This window comes from Aspergillus eucalypticola (genome assembly GCF_003184535.1).
Source record: "Aspergillus eucalypticola CBS 122712 chromosome Unknown BO83scaffold_37, whole genome shotgun sequence".
Taxonomy (NCBI): domain Eukaryota; kingdom Fungi; phylum Ascomycota; class Eurotiomycetes; order Eurotiales; family Aspergillaceae; genus Aspergillus; species Aspergillus eucalypticola.
Genome location: NW_020290311.1, coordinates 37339 through 50294, shown reverse-complemented (window position 1 = coordinate 50294; position 12956 = coordinate 37339). Strand labels below are relative to the sequence as shown.

General features: G+C 50.4%; 6 protein-coding genes across 6 annotated transcripts; 3 read left to right on the top strand and 3 right to left on the bottom strand.

The window, feature by feature from the left end:
* Positions 1-507: 507 nt before the first annotated feature.
* Positions 508-1646, bottom strand: BO83DRAFT_403192 (3-hydroxyacyl-CoA dehydrogenase family protein; the record flags this gene model as incomplete). The annotated part of the gene is given in 7 exon segments (XM_025533600.1): positions 508-684; positions 704-791; positions 847-973; positions 1042-1062; positions 1126-1291; positions 1341-1520; positions 1578-1646. The coding sequence occupies 7 exon segments, from the start codon at positions 1644-1646 to the stop codon at positions 508-510; spliced, it is 828 nt and encodes a 275-aa protein (XP_025383033.1).
* Positions 1647-3184: 1538 nt separating this feature from the next.
* BO83DRAFT_382676 (uncharacterized protein) lies at positions 3185-4109 on the top strand. The gene has a single exon (XM_025532282.1). The coding sequence runs from the start codon at positions 3613-3615 to the stop codon at positions 3799-3801; it is 189 nt and encodes a 62-aa protein (XP_025383032.1). The 5' UTR covers positions 3185-3612; the 3' UTR covers positions 3802-4109.
* Positions 4110-4272: 163 nt separating this feature from the next.
* erg12 (mevalonate kinase) lies at positions 4273-6574 on the top strand. Its single transcript, XM_025532281.1, has one exon. The coding sequence runs from the start codon at positions 4491-4493 to the stop codon at positions 6108-6110; it is 1620 nt and encodes a 539-aa protein (XP_025383031.1). The 5' UTR covers positions 4273-4490; the 3' UTR covers positions 6111-6574.
* Positions 6575-6704: 130 nt separating this feature from the next.
* Positions 6705-9072, bottom strand: BO83DRAFT_370921 (uncharacterized protein; the record flags this gene model as incomplete). Its single annotated transcript, XM_025529913.1, has 2 exons — positions 6705-8932; positions 9019-9072. The coding sequence occupies 2 exons, from the start codon at positions 9070-9072 to the stop codon at positions 6884-6886; spliced, it is 2103 nt and encodes a 700-aa protein (XP_025383030.1). The 3' UTR covers positions 6705-6883.
* A 480-nt stretch (positions 9073-9552) lies between these two features.
* ramB (bifunctional protein farnesyltransferase/protein geranylgeranyltransferase) lies at positions 9553-11206 on the top strand. The gene is made up of 3 exons (XM_025536335.1): positions 9553-10144; positions 10211-10315; positions 10375-11206. Exons 1-3 carry the CDS (start codon positions 9915-9917, stop codon positions 11066-11068), a joined length of 1029 nt encoding a protein of 342 aa, XP_025383029.1. The 5' UTR covers positions 9553-9914; the 3' UTR covers positions 11069-11206.
* Positions 11207-11339: 133 nt separating this feature from the next.
* Positions 11340-12692, bottom strand: BO83DRAFT_324313 (putative L-serine dehydratase; the record flags this gene model as incomplete). Its single annotated transcript, XM_025527973.1, has 1 exon — positions 11340-12692. One exon carries the CDS (start codon positions 12690-12692, stop codon positions 11340-11342), a length of 1353 nt encoding a protein of 450 aa, XP_025383028.1.
* Positions 12693-12956: the final 264 nt, after the last annotated feature.

Sequence of the window (12956 nt, the reverse complement as noted above, 5' to 3'; positions counted from 1 at the left end):
CTACTATCATGTCACCAAGCCTAGTAGTACTGGTAGGCTTCAATAACCGATGGTTTGACCCATCCCAACTGTGTCAACCATCAACGCCCACTCCTCGCTATTCCCTTATCAGTACACTCAAATATTCCCAAGGATAGGCCCACGCCTGCACGAGACAATCAAGCGATCTTGCCAATGCAACTGCTATAGTGATACCAAGGACCAGAGACCGTAGACATAAAGATACCAGCAAGCATGTTCTCCCCTCCTCTTTCCAGTTAGCCCCCTCTTTGGTTCCATTCATTTTCAGCAAGAATCCCGTTCATTTAACCGCGTGTATATCAGCTCTAGACTATTTCCAATCTAGACTATTTCCGAAACACAATTGAACATAAGAATTGTATGTATGTTCTAGAGCTAAGAATGCTAAAAAAGTAGCATGATGTAATGTATACAGAAAAGACATGCCAATTGATTCAAACTGGCACACATCCTATAGTGTTACTTAACAGTAGTGGCTCTCCTAATTTAAGTACTATATTTGAAGAAGCCATTGCCGGATTTGACACCCAGGTCACCCCGTTCGATCATCTCTCGTAGGTATTTGCGCGGCGCATTAGGAATTCCCATCCTCACTTTGGCGTAATGTTCTTCGACGGCGAGAATCACATCCAATCCAGCAATGTCCATCAGCTCACAGGGGCCCTCGGGGCGTGTTAAGCACACACTTGTAGATTTGGTCCACCTCCTCGGGCGTAGCGATGCCCTCTTCTAAGACCATGAGTGTCTCGCGCTTGATGGCGGCCCAGATGCTATACATGATTAGCATGTATACCCGTGTTCCATATAACGTGGTTGGCGAGATACCGGTTGAAGGTGTAGCCTGTGGAGGACTTGCGGACGTGGAAGGGTTGGAATCCATGGTCATGGGTTTCCTTCATAAGTAGAGGGATGATGTCGGGTCGGGTTTGGCTGGAGCCCATGATTTCGATCGCTGAAGCCGGGGGAGTTAGCACAATGAAAAGGCTTCTTCTTGTTTGGGTTAGATCTGGTCTTCCTTACCTGTTGTCTCAGGTGGCCAGACTTGGAAAAGTAATAATTAGTGTTGCTGCTTATGGGACAGTTCTTGGTAGGTATTGGACTTACAGGAATGCAGGTTGACGAAACGGTCATCTGCTCTGAGGGATAGTCCATGACAAATGTCCGAGATTGAGTAACTGCTCGAGTTTGACGCGATGATTGTCTGGGAGTGCGATCTACTATCGAGGTCCAGCATCACGGACCGCTTGTATTCCAGGTCCTCTGGGACACACTGACGGGGTTTAGCTAGGGTGTATCAGTGCTTGGTCGTCCTTCCCTACCTCAATAGCGAGCCAAGAGTCGCGGAGCGCTGGGTCCAGATCGTCAACAGTGAGACTGGTTATTTTGCCACCCTTCCCAGCTGGTTCGGAGGCTCTTAGCCGTTGTATGGTAGCTAATGCCTGATTTAGCTGGGCAGGGCTTTTGTCGACAAGGTAGACTGGTCTCCCTTGGCGAGACCACTATTTCGATACTAGTCAAACCAAAGCTCAGGTTCCTAATGAGAGACTCAAACATACCATGAAAGCAAGGCGCGAGCCTTGAGTGCCTGCACCGAGCAGAGTGACAGCATTGAGAAGTTTAGACATTTGCTGACTTGACTTTGTAAGGTTGTTCAGTTATCTTGGGATTCGAATCTGAGGTTCATGGCGGCAGGCAAGCCCGTGTTTATATGGACATAAGCTCATCGCTGAAACGCTGTTTCTTCGAACTGTTTTATCCACTTACTGATGTCAATGCAATTTTTGACCGTCCGTTCCTGTTAATACCCTGATCTGTACAACAGCGCAGGTTTGATTTAAAATTTACTTGGTTCCAGAGAGATATTTCTTGCTCCTTTCAGGAACTGGCTTTGATTCGGGGGTTTACCGCAATGTCTTTTGGTCTAGTCTCCTAAACCAGTAGTCTTTCTTTTCATGGCAATTTGGGGAGCAAAGCATTGATGATCGACCTGGCGCAGAGTTCGGCGCTTATCTTCTGCATAATGCGGCATTTAAGCTTGAGTGACTAGTCAATTGACACTTTCGGTAACAATCTGCCGCATGTAGTTTGTAACGCCTAATCGAGATCTAGTTGAAGAATGTTTCTAGTGGTCGGGGTATGAGGCCGGTGGCTGGTTCCTGGCTGACAGTCTGCATTCTGTTTGGTCAGGTCCTTGTATATTTATCCGGGAAAAGAAACGTCAAATGTCAGAGCAAGGAAGTATAAAGTCTATCGGGATGATGTAAACATGTAGCAGATCGTTTCAGCCTATGTTAACCAGCTCTTTCTTGGCTTGGAACCTAGAAACTAAAAGTCCTGTGGCAAACGATAGGTTCCTACTCTGCTCCCAGCCAATATCTTGAAGACTGGCAAGTATTCGAACAGGAGTTCAACGAATTTGTATGAGTAACGGCATGGCACTAATCATCTACCCGAAGAAATGTTCATGATCATCCTGTTCCCATTGGGAAGGAATCATGCCCTCATGTGAGCTCAGGATGATACAGTGGTTGTCAGGCCCCGATGAGACAGGGCCCTACCATGCCATGAGACATTGAGGCAACTCTTCAGATGAAGATCGTAACCGCTGAATAGTAAAACTTGATCCTCAAACGCTACCAAGCTCCGCATCGACAGGGTCGAGGCTCTGAGCCTGCTGGGAGTAGTTGATCAGAGAGTCCGGCCTGGGGGTGTTGTGTCTGTCGTTCTAATGTCTCAGAAATGTCACTGTTCCTCGACCCATTCGATGCGGGAGTGCTATCGTTTGTTTGATGCCTGTCTTATATATTCTTTTTACTTAGACATGAAGTGTGCAGTGACTCGTACCCGGTACTATAGCTTGATGGTAGTCAGCAGTTATGATCCATCAGTAAGAATGATTGAAGCCAAATAAATCAAGTAGTATCATGCTCATGACAATTGTATATGAAGAAGGTTTATATTGTGCAGATGATATGTAGTCTAGTTTGAAAGTTGATGAAAGCCCAGCATGTTGCACGAGGAGCGAATGGCATGTGGTGGGCCAGTTTGCAACTGCATTTTGGCAGTGGCCCCATCTGCATCTGGAATCATCTGACTGCCATCCATTGCATACTACCGTTCCCCTGGCCTGATGCAACACGGTAAAGGGACTAACACACTCATGCCCGATACAATACTATCACAAGTTGCTTTTTCTTTTCCATCCCATTTGGGAATGACTTTGATCAATGATTCCAAGCATTGTCAACCCAGCTGCTTGAAATGGTTAGAAGAGCGATTTTGATGGACTCCGATATTGATCTGAAGATCTACCTACATCAAGACTCAACTGTCTGAAAGACGAGCTCCCCAAAGATTGCTTACTACGATCATACTAAGCGACAGAATACCCCCTAGAGCTGGAGTTGATAAAGCAAGGATCACCGCCAGAGAATGGATTATGTTACTCAATCGAAGCGAGAGATGCATCAGAGGAACAGTTGATACCAGACAATGTCAGCCCAACTCAGGGGGACTTTAGCAGGTGTGTAGGCATCAATTGCTGCAGCGAGTGGCCATTCACACCCGAGCTCTTATTTTTACCAAGCTGATATGCCGTGGAAGGTTCAGACTGACGTGTTTGCCCGCGAGCTGGAGATGCAATTTGGAACAGATATACTCCGGAAGCCGTCTCCGATCAGTGCCCCGTCTTATGACAACTGGAATCATCCAGTCAGAGCTCACACCCGAGAGGTTAGACGGAATATATACTCGGCTGAATGGGAGAATTCGTCAACCTAGGCGAAACCGGTTGCAAAGGGCGTCGTGCTCGGTATACCCGACCAATGTAGCATCAGGGTAGGAATGAGTGGACACCCCATGCTTTGGGCGGAATACCTACGCACCGACCTTTGGAGGATTGCGTCTGGATGACGCCGTGCTACTACCTTGCTACAAAAGCTGGAAGGAGAAAGGTGATTTGCTTGGTCGGGGGCAGAGCAGAGAGCACGAAGAGTGCAGCAGGTGGCAGTGAGGGTAATCAGACTCAGGGCTACCGTGTAGAATCTAGACCACGAAGTAATGGGCGCTGCAAGGCGATAGGATTAGAGGCAGGCCAGAAGAAGCAATTGTCAGATGGCCGCCCGTCAAACGGTGACTAATGCACAATTGGGGCCTGATGATTGGCTGCCACCCCGGCTTCCCCTTCTAGCATCCAGCGATCCCTGCCTCGCGCCGTCCGATCAACTGCCCCCAGCGATTCGTGTTTCCAATCTCTCTTGCTTCTCGTTTGGTTTTCACGCATGCTGGCTTGGGCGCCTTTCTGCGGTCCTTTTTTCTCTCATTAATGCTCTTTCCCCCCGCGACTCCTAGTCTCTCTCTCCTCGCCATGCCCATCGTCCAACTGTCCTAACGCTTAGCCTTCCCGACCTTCAGCCCCCCCGATCCATCGCAACCCCCTAAGTTACGTATCCTTTCCATTCGCTTCAGTAATGCACCACGGGCGAGTACGTCGCAAGAACGGCAGTCTTAGAGCCTCCAAAGCTGGCCAGCGTCGCAATATGTCCCATTTGATACCCGATCATGCCCTTCCACCTCAGTCCAAAACCGTCACCGTTAGCGACGATAGTCCTGATACCTCCGACGCCGCCTCGAATACTTCAGCGACCACCGTTATCACCAACACTTCTAGCATCCCTGCCACCTCTCCCACCAACGGGGTCGATTCCGTGAAAAGAGCCATGGCCCGCAAGGCTTCGTCGCCGATGGCGCCCCCTTTCATGGTGTCCGCGCCGGGCAAGGTCATCGTCTTCGGTGAACATGCCGTCGTGCACGGCAAGGCTGCCATGGCCGCCGCAATTTCTCTTCGCTCCTACTTTCTCGTAACCACCCTGTCCAAATCGCAGCGCACTATCACCTTAAATCTCAGGGACATGGATTTCAACCACACCTGGAACATTGACGATCTGCCCTGGGACCTCTTCAAACAGCCCTCCAAGAAGAAATACTATTACGACCTAGTGACCAGCCTCGACCAAGAATTGTACGACTCTTTAAAACCGTGTGTTGAAGACATATCACCTAAGGCATCCGAGGAAATACGGAAGAAACACAAAGGGTCGGCGCTGGCGTTTCTGTACCTATTTTGCTCCTTGGGCTCACCCCAGCACCCAGGAGCTATATATACTTTGCGCTCAACTATCCCCATGGGTGCAGGTCTTGGAAGCAGCGCCAGTGTCTGCACTTGTTTCAGTGCTGCGTTGCTACTTCAGATCCGTACTCTAGCAGGTCCCCATGATGACCAACCCCCAGATGAAGCGGAGTTACAGATTGAGCGTATCAACCGGTGGGCTTTTGTCGGAGAATTATGTATACACGGAAACCCTAGTGGTGTGGACAACACGGTCTCCACCGGCGGCAAGGCCGTGATTTTCAGGAGAGAGGACTATTCGAAGCCCCCCAAAGTCATACCGCTACCGAACTTCCCGGAATTGCCGCTCCTGCTCGTTGACACACGACAGAGCCGCTCGACGGCGCTTGAAGTTGCCAAAGTTGGGAAGCTCAAGAAGGAACATCCAGTCGTCACCGAATCGATCCTCGATGCCATCGACAAGGTCACTGTGTCTGCGCAAGATGCGATCCAGGGGGTGGATGGCGATAGTATCGACAAGGAGACTCTCGAACATATCGGAACGCTGGTTCGTGTCAATCACGGTTTCCTAGTTTCCCTGGGGGTATCTCATCCGCGACTGGAGCGAATCCGGGAACTGGTCGACTTTGCCAATATCGGTTGGACAAAGTTGACCGGTGCAGGCGGCGGTGGTTGTGCAATCACACTCCTGCGCCCAGATGCTAGCGCGGACGCGCTCCGTGAGCTGGAGGGCAAGCTCGCTGCAGAGAATTTTTCGAAGTATGAGACAACCTTGGGTGGAGACGGTATTGGAGTCCTCTGGCCAGCGGTGCTACACAATGGCACCAACGAAGAGGGCGGCGAAGAGATCGACCAGCAGAAGTTTGAGAACGCCGACGGACCCGAAGGCATTGAGCGTCTTGTTGGCGTCGGCGTTCAAGAACGTCGGGAAGGCTGGAAGTTCTGGAAACGAGCTGTCTGAAGGCCACTTTCACTCACCCTCTCCCATTTCATCCTGCTTGAACCTTTTACGATCATTTCCCCTTACGTCCGAGCTTGGTGTTAGGGCATTGCACGATTGCATATTTATTTGTTTAATCGACCTTCAATTCCCCTTTCTTCTGTTATGGCTTCACTATACTTACTATCTTCTTCCCTTCTGTGTATAATAATTCCTTCCAACTTCTTGACACGCCTCTTATCTATCTAGGGAATATAGTATTCCTTATCCATACACAATTTATTGATCTCTCTTTTCTTTTCTTGTCTTATTTTTTTCCATTTTCGACTTTATGGGTTCCCTCAATATTTTTCTTTTCGGACTCTCTTCAGATGCTGCATTAGGGACGCCTGCTTCAGTGGAAAACTTATGTCTGCATTTTTATGGGTTATGTTGTATCTAAGTGATGTAGCGATGCGAATGTCAAGCCGATATGTGTATTCAGCCTCTATGTAGTATGCTCGAATTTGAGGTTACCAAGACTGAAAATAAAATACTACTACTACTGTACAACTACCGAATCTTTTCAAGGATTGCCCATTTTTGTCAGTACTAAGTACGGAGTATGTATCGACGGTAAAACTTTCACCATACAAACAACCTAGATACTAGTACTGATACCATGAAACGCTAAATATACACCCCTAGCAATATGAACAAAGCACCTAGAAAAGAAAATACTATATCCTTTCAAGTTCATCATTCATAAAGTCCCCAGCTGGTACTTGAAGCAAACACAAGGAAGAAACGAAAGACTACCCCATCGTTGTCTCCCAGCCCTTTTCTATCATCACATCCATCCAATAAATGCCCGGTTCCCCGGCATCCATGCGCCGCCAAACCTCCCGCACCAGCTGCAGACAGACGCTAATGGGCTTGGGAGGGAGCACGTGCAGATACGAGGTGAGCCGGCCAAGGATGAATCGACGAGTTTGCGAGATGTCGATGGCATGGGAGGAGATACTTGGGCCGTTGCTGCTGTCCAGAGTAGCGTCTAGTGGGGGCACGCGGGGAAGACGGAGCTCGCTGCTCGAGGCTACGAGGAGGAAGGGCTGGAGACATCTGGTGCGGGACTCAAGGGGAATGGTCTTTAGGCGGGAGAGAGTGGTGAGGGCGAATTCGGACAGCCAGGTATCGTAGTAAGTGTCGGGGTCGGAGCCGGAGCCTGAATGTGCGGTGGTTGATGTTGCTGTTGGATCGGTAGGGTCGGTGGATTTGGGGGGTGGACATGAAGGGTCGCAGTACCAGGGTGTACTACTGCCCATTGGAGGAGAGAGGAACGGATCCTGCATGGCTGCTTCTGGAGCTTGTGGGTTTGGGGAAGGCTGTTGTGTGGGTAGTCGTCGGCGAAGAAGATCGGGAAAGACCCGATATAGTTGCATTAGACCGGTACAGCGGTATACTTCGGCCATTGTGAGAAGATGCCACACCGGTGTTTCGTCGTCGCCTGGACTGATAATTTCGGCTTCGGCAGGGTGTGCTAGCCCCAAAAGTCGTTCTTCTAGCTCTGTTGCTTTTGCCATGGCGCGCTGGGCTCGTGCAATGTCTGAGTGTGAGGTAAAGCAGCGGGAGCGGATTCGTCTTCGCTCCCGACGTATAAGCCTGCCTACTTCTTGGACGGTATGCTGGGTATCGCGCGCTATGCCTGTCCATGGATGAGGAACGCGTTGTAGGACGAGCGATTCACCTGTTGTGGCGGCCGCGGATCCTGGCAAGACCGCTGAATCATCTGCCACAAAGGATAGGAGCATTTCCCAATAGATCAAAGCTTCTTCGAAGAACTGATGGTTATTGCTGCGGCCTGGATTTGGTGAGCCGGCGTGCTTGGTGTCCAGATGATTTCGCAGCAGGTTGAAAAAGGAAATGCCAAGGTCCTTGGGATCATGCCAGCTGGCCGTTTGGCCAAGCATCAGCAAAGCTAGGAGTGACTTGTCGTCCAACGTCGATTCCTTTGTGATGATGTCAACTGCCTCATCACGCATTTTCCGGCCTAGTGGTCCGAACTGGGGAAAGTCGTGGACGAGTGTTGCGGCCGCCATGCTCTGCATGGTTCGACACATGGCCAATGACGAGCCCCACAGTCGGGACACCGTCGACCGGAATGGGTTCATTTGACTGTCATAGCTGGAGAACAAGGCCGCCACCTCTTTGAAGTAGTACTCCACGAGAGTCCACGAAGGGTTGTTGAGGGGCTGCGGAATCGAGGTGAAGTCCCGCTGTGATGGCCTCGAGCCAGGTGGAGGGTACTGGCGTACTATAGTAGAAGGTGAAAAGCCAGAAAAGATGTGAGGCTCATCCTGCAGAATCGGTGCGGCCAAAGAGAACAACCCGAATGGATCATCTGCAATATTTTCCGGTGTCTCGAAGTTCAATGCCGGGTTATTTCGGCTAGCTGTTGATGCCGATGCTGGAGAATGGAGGTCTGCCAGTTCCGGTAGCGAGCCTGACTGCTGTAAGTCCCATAAGTTGTCACATATACCGCTTGGTCCACCTAATTCCAGACCCCGGGCATTGGCCGGGTCATCGGAAGTGGTGAAGTTTAGGCTGTCATTGTCCGTGGCCAACGACTGTGTCAGTGGGTCAACATAGTCGGCAGGGCTGGTAGTCAGATTTTTGGGATCGGAACATTGATTCGGGATGGTGCGAGAATCACTGGGAATATCGCCAGTGGAATCTTTGTTCGACTCCCCGGGGGGCTGCGGCGGATACTTGGTGACCCAGCGCAGAGACTGGACGTATCCAGGGCAATTAACACCCAGACGGGTGCATCGACTACAATGAGGTCGTTCTTCCCCGCATTTTACCTGTTGAATGGCGGAGCATCAGATTAATGTTTGGGGCCACATGGGGCGGGACTATGTAGCCACCGCTCAAAAGATACTTAACTCACTCGTTTGCTCTTGCACCGGGCACAACCATTACGAGACTTTTTGACACGACGCATTATCGGTCCGAGGTGGGCTCATGGTAAGTTGAGGATAAAGAAAGCGGAACAGGTGGATATGGCAGAGGATGAGGAGACGATGGCCATGTCAAGTTGGAGAATGCGGGGGACACTTTGCCTGACCTTATCGCGGGCCAATGACTGTGCCTGGGGACTTTATATCCTCTTCGGGAAACGCACGTTGCCCTTTATGAATCATTGTGGACAATGGCTGAGATATCTGCATTGGCTGCTTGGAAATGCACCGGTGACCGCCACTGATAGTGGCTCAGAAAAAGACCCGGGGTCAAGTAGTGGTTGTTGTACCAGATGAACATGATGGGAAACAATGGCAGACTGGCCAGAACAATCGCCCAAAATGGCTGTCCGCCTTGATATTGTTCTGCGGATGCCTCAGGCAATGATACCCCACCCGCACGGAGAGTCGCTCTTTTTGGCGCATATCAATCCATCCACATGAATATCTTCACCGTTTTGCTATATCACGCAGTCCTCTTTGCACGTCGGGAACTAAACCCGACAATTAATAGCATAGAAAGGTGTCTATTACAGACTCGACTTGCTCCGTTGCGACCAAGTAACGTACTTAGGTTCGGCTTTTGGTTCTCCGGATTTTACCGGACGTCATTCACTACCACGTCGGGATATCGGACGAGGGTCTAAGTTGTGCTGTCCCAGAGACACCAGAGTGCAAGCCGGTTGAACACTTCAGCTCACCTATATATTAAATTGACGGGAGGGTCTCCTTGAATGTGTATAGCGTGAACCACCGTACCCCTGATCCGTTGTTATACTGTTTACTAGCCGCTATATCTAGAAAGTATTTACTTTCAAGCTGAAACATGGAAGGAAAATACGCATCTGATCCCGAGTGGGCATCTATACAGCCAATTCCGCTGAATGATGGCTCTGAATCAGGAGCCCAGCCCTTGGCTACCATTGCCTATCCTTCGGACTATCTTGAGGCCACATCGTATCTACGAGCGGTCATGGCGGCCAACGAAATGTCGGAAAGGGCCTTGAAGTTGACTGAAGACATTATCTCGATGAACCCGGCACACTATACCGTATGGTAAGCTTAGTTTAACCGACCCGCCTAAGATAATCGTTGGGATGGGAAGCTGACTAGAACTATCAGGATTTACCGAGCTAAGATCCTGTTTGCTTTGGGCAAAGATCTCAAAGACGAGCTGGAATGGCTTAATGGCGTTTCACTCAAGTATCTGAAAAACTACCAGATATGGTATGGCAAACTATCCCTTCCATCCCACTTCCAGCGACGCAACTAACAATCATCACCAGGCATCATCGTCAAGTTCTCATGTCACGCACAGACTACTTCCCCAGCCCACCGGCTAAGGAGCCAGACTTCCTAATGGAAATGTTTGCCCAAGACTCCAAAAATTACCATGTTTGGACTTACCGTCACTGGTACGTCCGCCACTTCAAGCTCTGGGATGCCCCGCGGGAAATCCAGGACGTGGAGGCCCTCATTGCATCGGATGTTCGCAACAACTCCGCTTGGAACCATCGCTTCATGCTCCGGTTTGGCCCGCGCGATAACGAGCCAGATGCTGGAATGCCCAATAGCGGCGGAGACCCTTCGGAGAAGGGCCGACTAGCCGTTGTCGATGAAGACGTTGTCGACGCTGAGCTGAAGTACGCTAAGTCCAAGATTGTCCGGGCGCCCGAGAATCGCAGCCCGTGGTCATATGCGCGGGGGGTATTGCGTGCCGCGGGTCGGCCTCTTTCGGAATGGAAGGAATTTGCTGGCAAGTTCGTCGTCAATAAGGAAGATGGTGGCGTTGAGGTCAAGAGTAGCCATGCTGTTGAATGGCTGGCTGATGTGTTCGTTGCGGAAAGCGAACCGACATCAGAACAGGAAGCTGTCCGTATGCTTACCTTGCTGAAGGAGAAGTATGATCCCATTCGATCTAACTACTGGGATTATCGCATTCGGACGATTACCAGTGCAGCCGTTCCTGCTACAGCGTGAAGACAATGTGAATCTTGTGTATTGCGAGCGAGAAGTCCAAGGAGAATTACCTGTTGGAGTGATTCTATGGCCGTGATTCCCAATTATCAGAAAAAGTTTGTCCATAACAGCTAATATTATTATCATATATCAAACAACAAGCACGCTGTGTCATACATCATTAACCTGTATAGTAAGACCCATGCAACCCAAGTTTTCACAAGAACAAACACAACCAAGAGATACACCACAACCCATAGGAGAAATAGCCATGAAATCTAAACAATCACTCTCATGCCCACCCCTCAGCCAACATCTTCCTCCACTCTGCCGCCATATCGATAGTAACATTGCTGCCACCGCAAACAATGATAACCACGCGACTGTCTTCATTCAAGTCCGGCACCAACTCCTTCAACTTAGACTGCAGCCCCCCAGCAGAGGCCGACAGCGACGGCGAAGAAACCGGACCATCATCCTCATTCTCCCCAGCAGACAACCGATCATCCCCATAGCCTTCATCCTTACTCACATACCCAGCATCCATGCCTCTCTTCCTCTTCTGACCCGCAGCCACTATCTTCGAAGAAGAAGATGAAGAAGCACAACTAGCCCCCCCAACCGCAGCCTCCACACAAACACCACAAGCCAACTCAACCAACAACCTCTCATCATCCACAAGCCTCAACACGCCCCTGGCGGCCTCCGCATCCGAGAACACCGCACTATGCACCTTCACGCCCGGCGGTGGCTGCACCGCATACTGAAACGTCCTCTCAGAGACCTTAATAGCCCCCAACGACGTAGCCTGCGACGTGATCTTCGGCAACGAGACCAACTCGTTACTCTCCAGCGCCGTAGCCAGAGAATCCGTGCCCTTGGTCTCAACAGCCACAAGATGAACAGGCTTCGCAGCACCATCATCAGCAGCAGCAGCAGCAGCAGAAGACATCCTGGCCTTAGCCCTATGCCTCTCAATGCCCATAACCAATCCATTCAACAACCCCCCACCGCCAACACTACAGACAATAGCATCAACCGGCAACGCACGACCTGCATGCACTTCCTCCTCTTCCTCCCCGACAGGCGGCGGGATCTGCTCCACCAATTCATCAATGATAGTGCTGTTCCCTTGCCAGATGGGCTCGTTGTCGAATGGATGCAGGGCGATCTTCACAACATCATCAACACCTTCGCTGTCTTCACCATCGGTGTTCTTGGTCTTCATCACAACATCCTTCATGTACTGCCCCGCCTCTGAGAATGTCTCTCCGTACTGAATCACATCCGCTGCTCCTGCATTCCGCAGCTTCTGCACCATCAGCGGCTTCGTCGACACAGGCACCACTACCGTGCAGGGGTACCCTAGGCTCCGGGCCGCGCAGACGGCAGCTAGGCCGGCGTTTCCGCCCGATGAAGCGTAGAAGTGCACAGGACGGTGGTGGTTCTCGGGCTTGAGGAGGTGTGAGAGGATTTGGTTGCCCATGGCGCGGGACTTGAAGGAGCCGCTGGGTTGGATGTTTTCGAGTTTCAGGAAGATTCTACATCCTGCGGCGCGGGAGAGGGTCGTGGATTCGATGAGAGGGGTCGGGTTCCAGGGGGTTTTGTAGGTTGAAGGCGTGGTGGGAGGGAGGATGCTGCCCATTGTGATGGTCTGTTGGTTTTTGGTTTCCCTTCGGGGTGTGGTGGTGGTGTTCAATTGGTGGAGATGATGATGACGATGGTTATTAGGATGATGATAGGGATGTTATAAGGAAGGGTAAGTAGTAGTATAGCTAAGATATGATATGATCTGTCAGTTGTTGGGATGAGAGGAGGTTGTTTTCAATAAATAGTAGAAGGTAAGAGGAGAGGAGACAAGATTAGGTATAGGATGATAAATGTATACTACAATGGAAAAAAGAAAGAA

What these genes read in the sequence shown, in the direction of transcription:
- BO83DRAFT_382676 (XM_025532282.1), top strand. Translation starts at nt 3,613, where the DNA reads ATGCCGTGGAAGGTTCAGACTGACGTGTTTGCCCGCGAGCTGGAGATG.
- erg12 (XM_025532281.1), top strand. Translation starts at nt 4,491, where the DNA reads ATGCACCACGGGCGAGTACGTCGCAAGAACGGCAGTCTTAGAGCCTCC.
- ramB (XM_025536335.1), top strand. Translation starts at nt 9,915, where the DNA reads ATGGAAGGAAAATACGCATCTGATCCCGAGTGGGCATCTATACAGCCA. An exon ending in CCGGCACACTATACCGTATG is followed by an intron (nt 10,145 to 10,210) that starts GTAAGCTTAGTT and finishes TAGAACTATCAG; the next exon opens with GATTTACCGAGCTAAGATCC. An exon ending in CTGAAAAACTACCAGATATG is followed by an intron (nt 10,316 to 10,374) that starts GTATGGCAAACT and finishes AATCATCACCAG; the next exon opens with GCATCATCGTCAAGTTCTCA.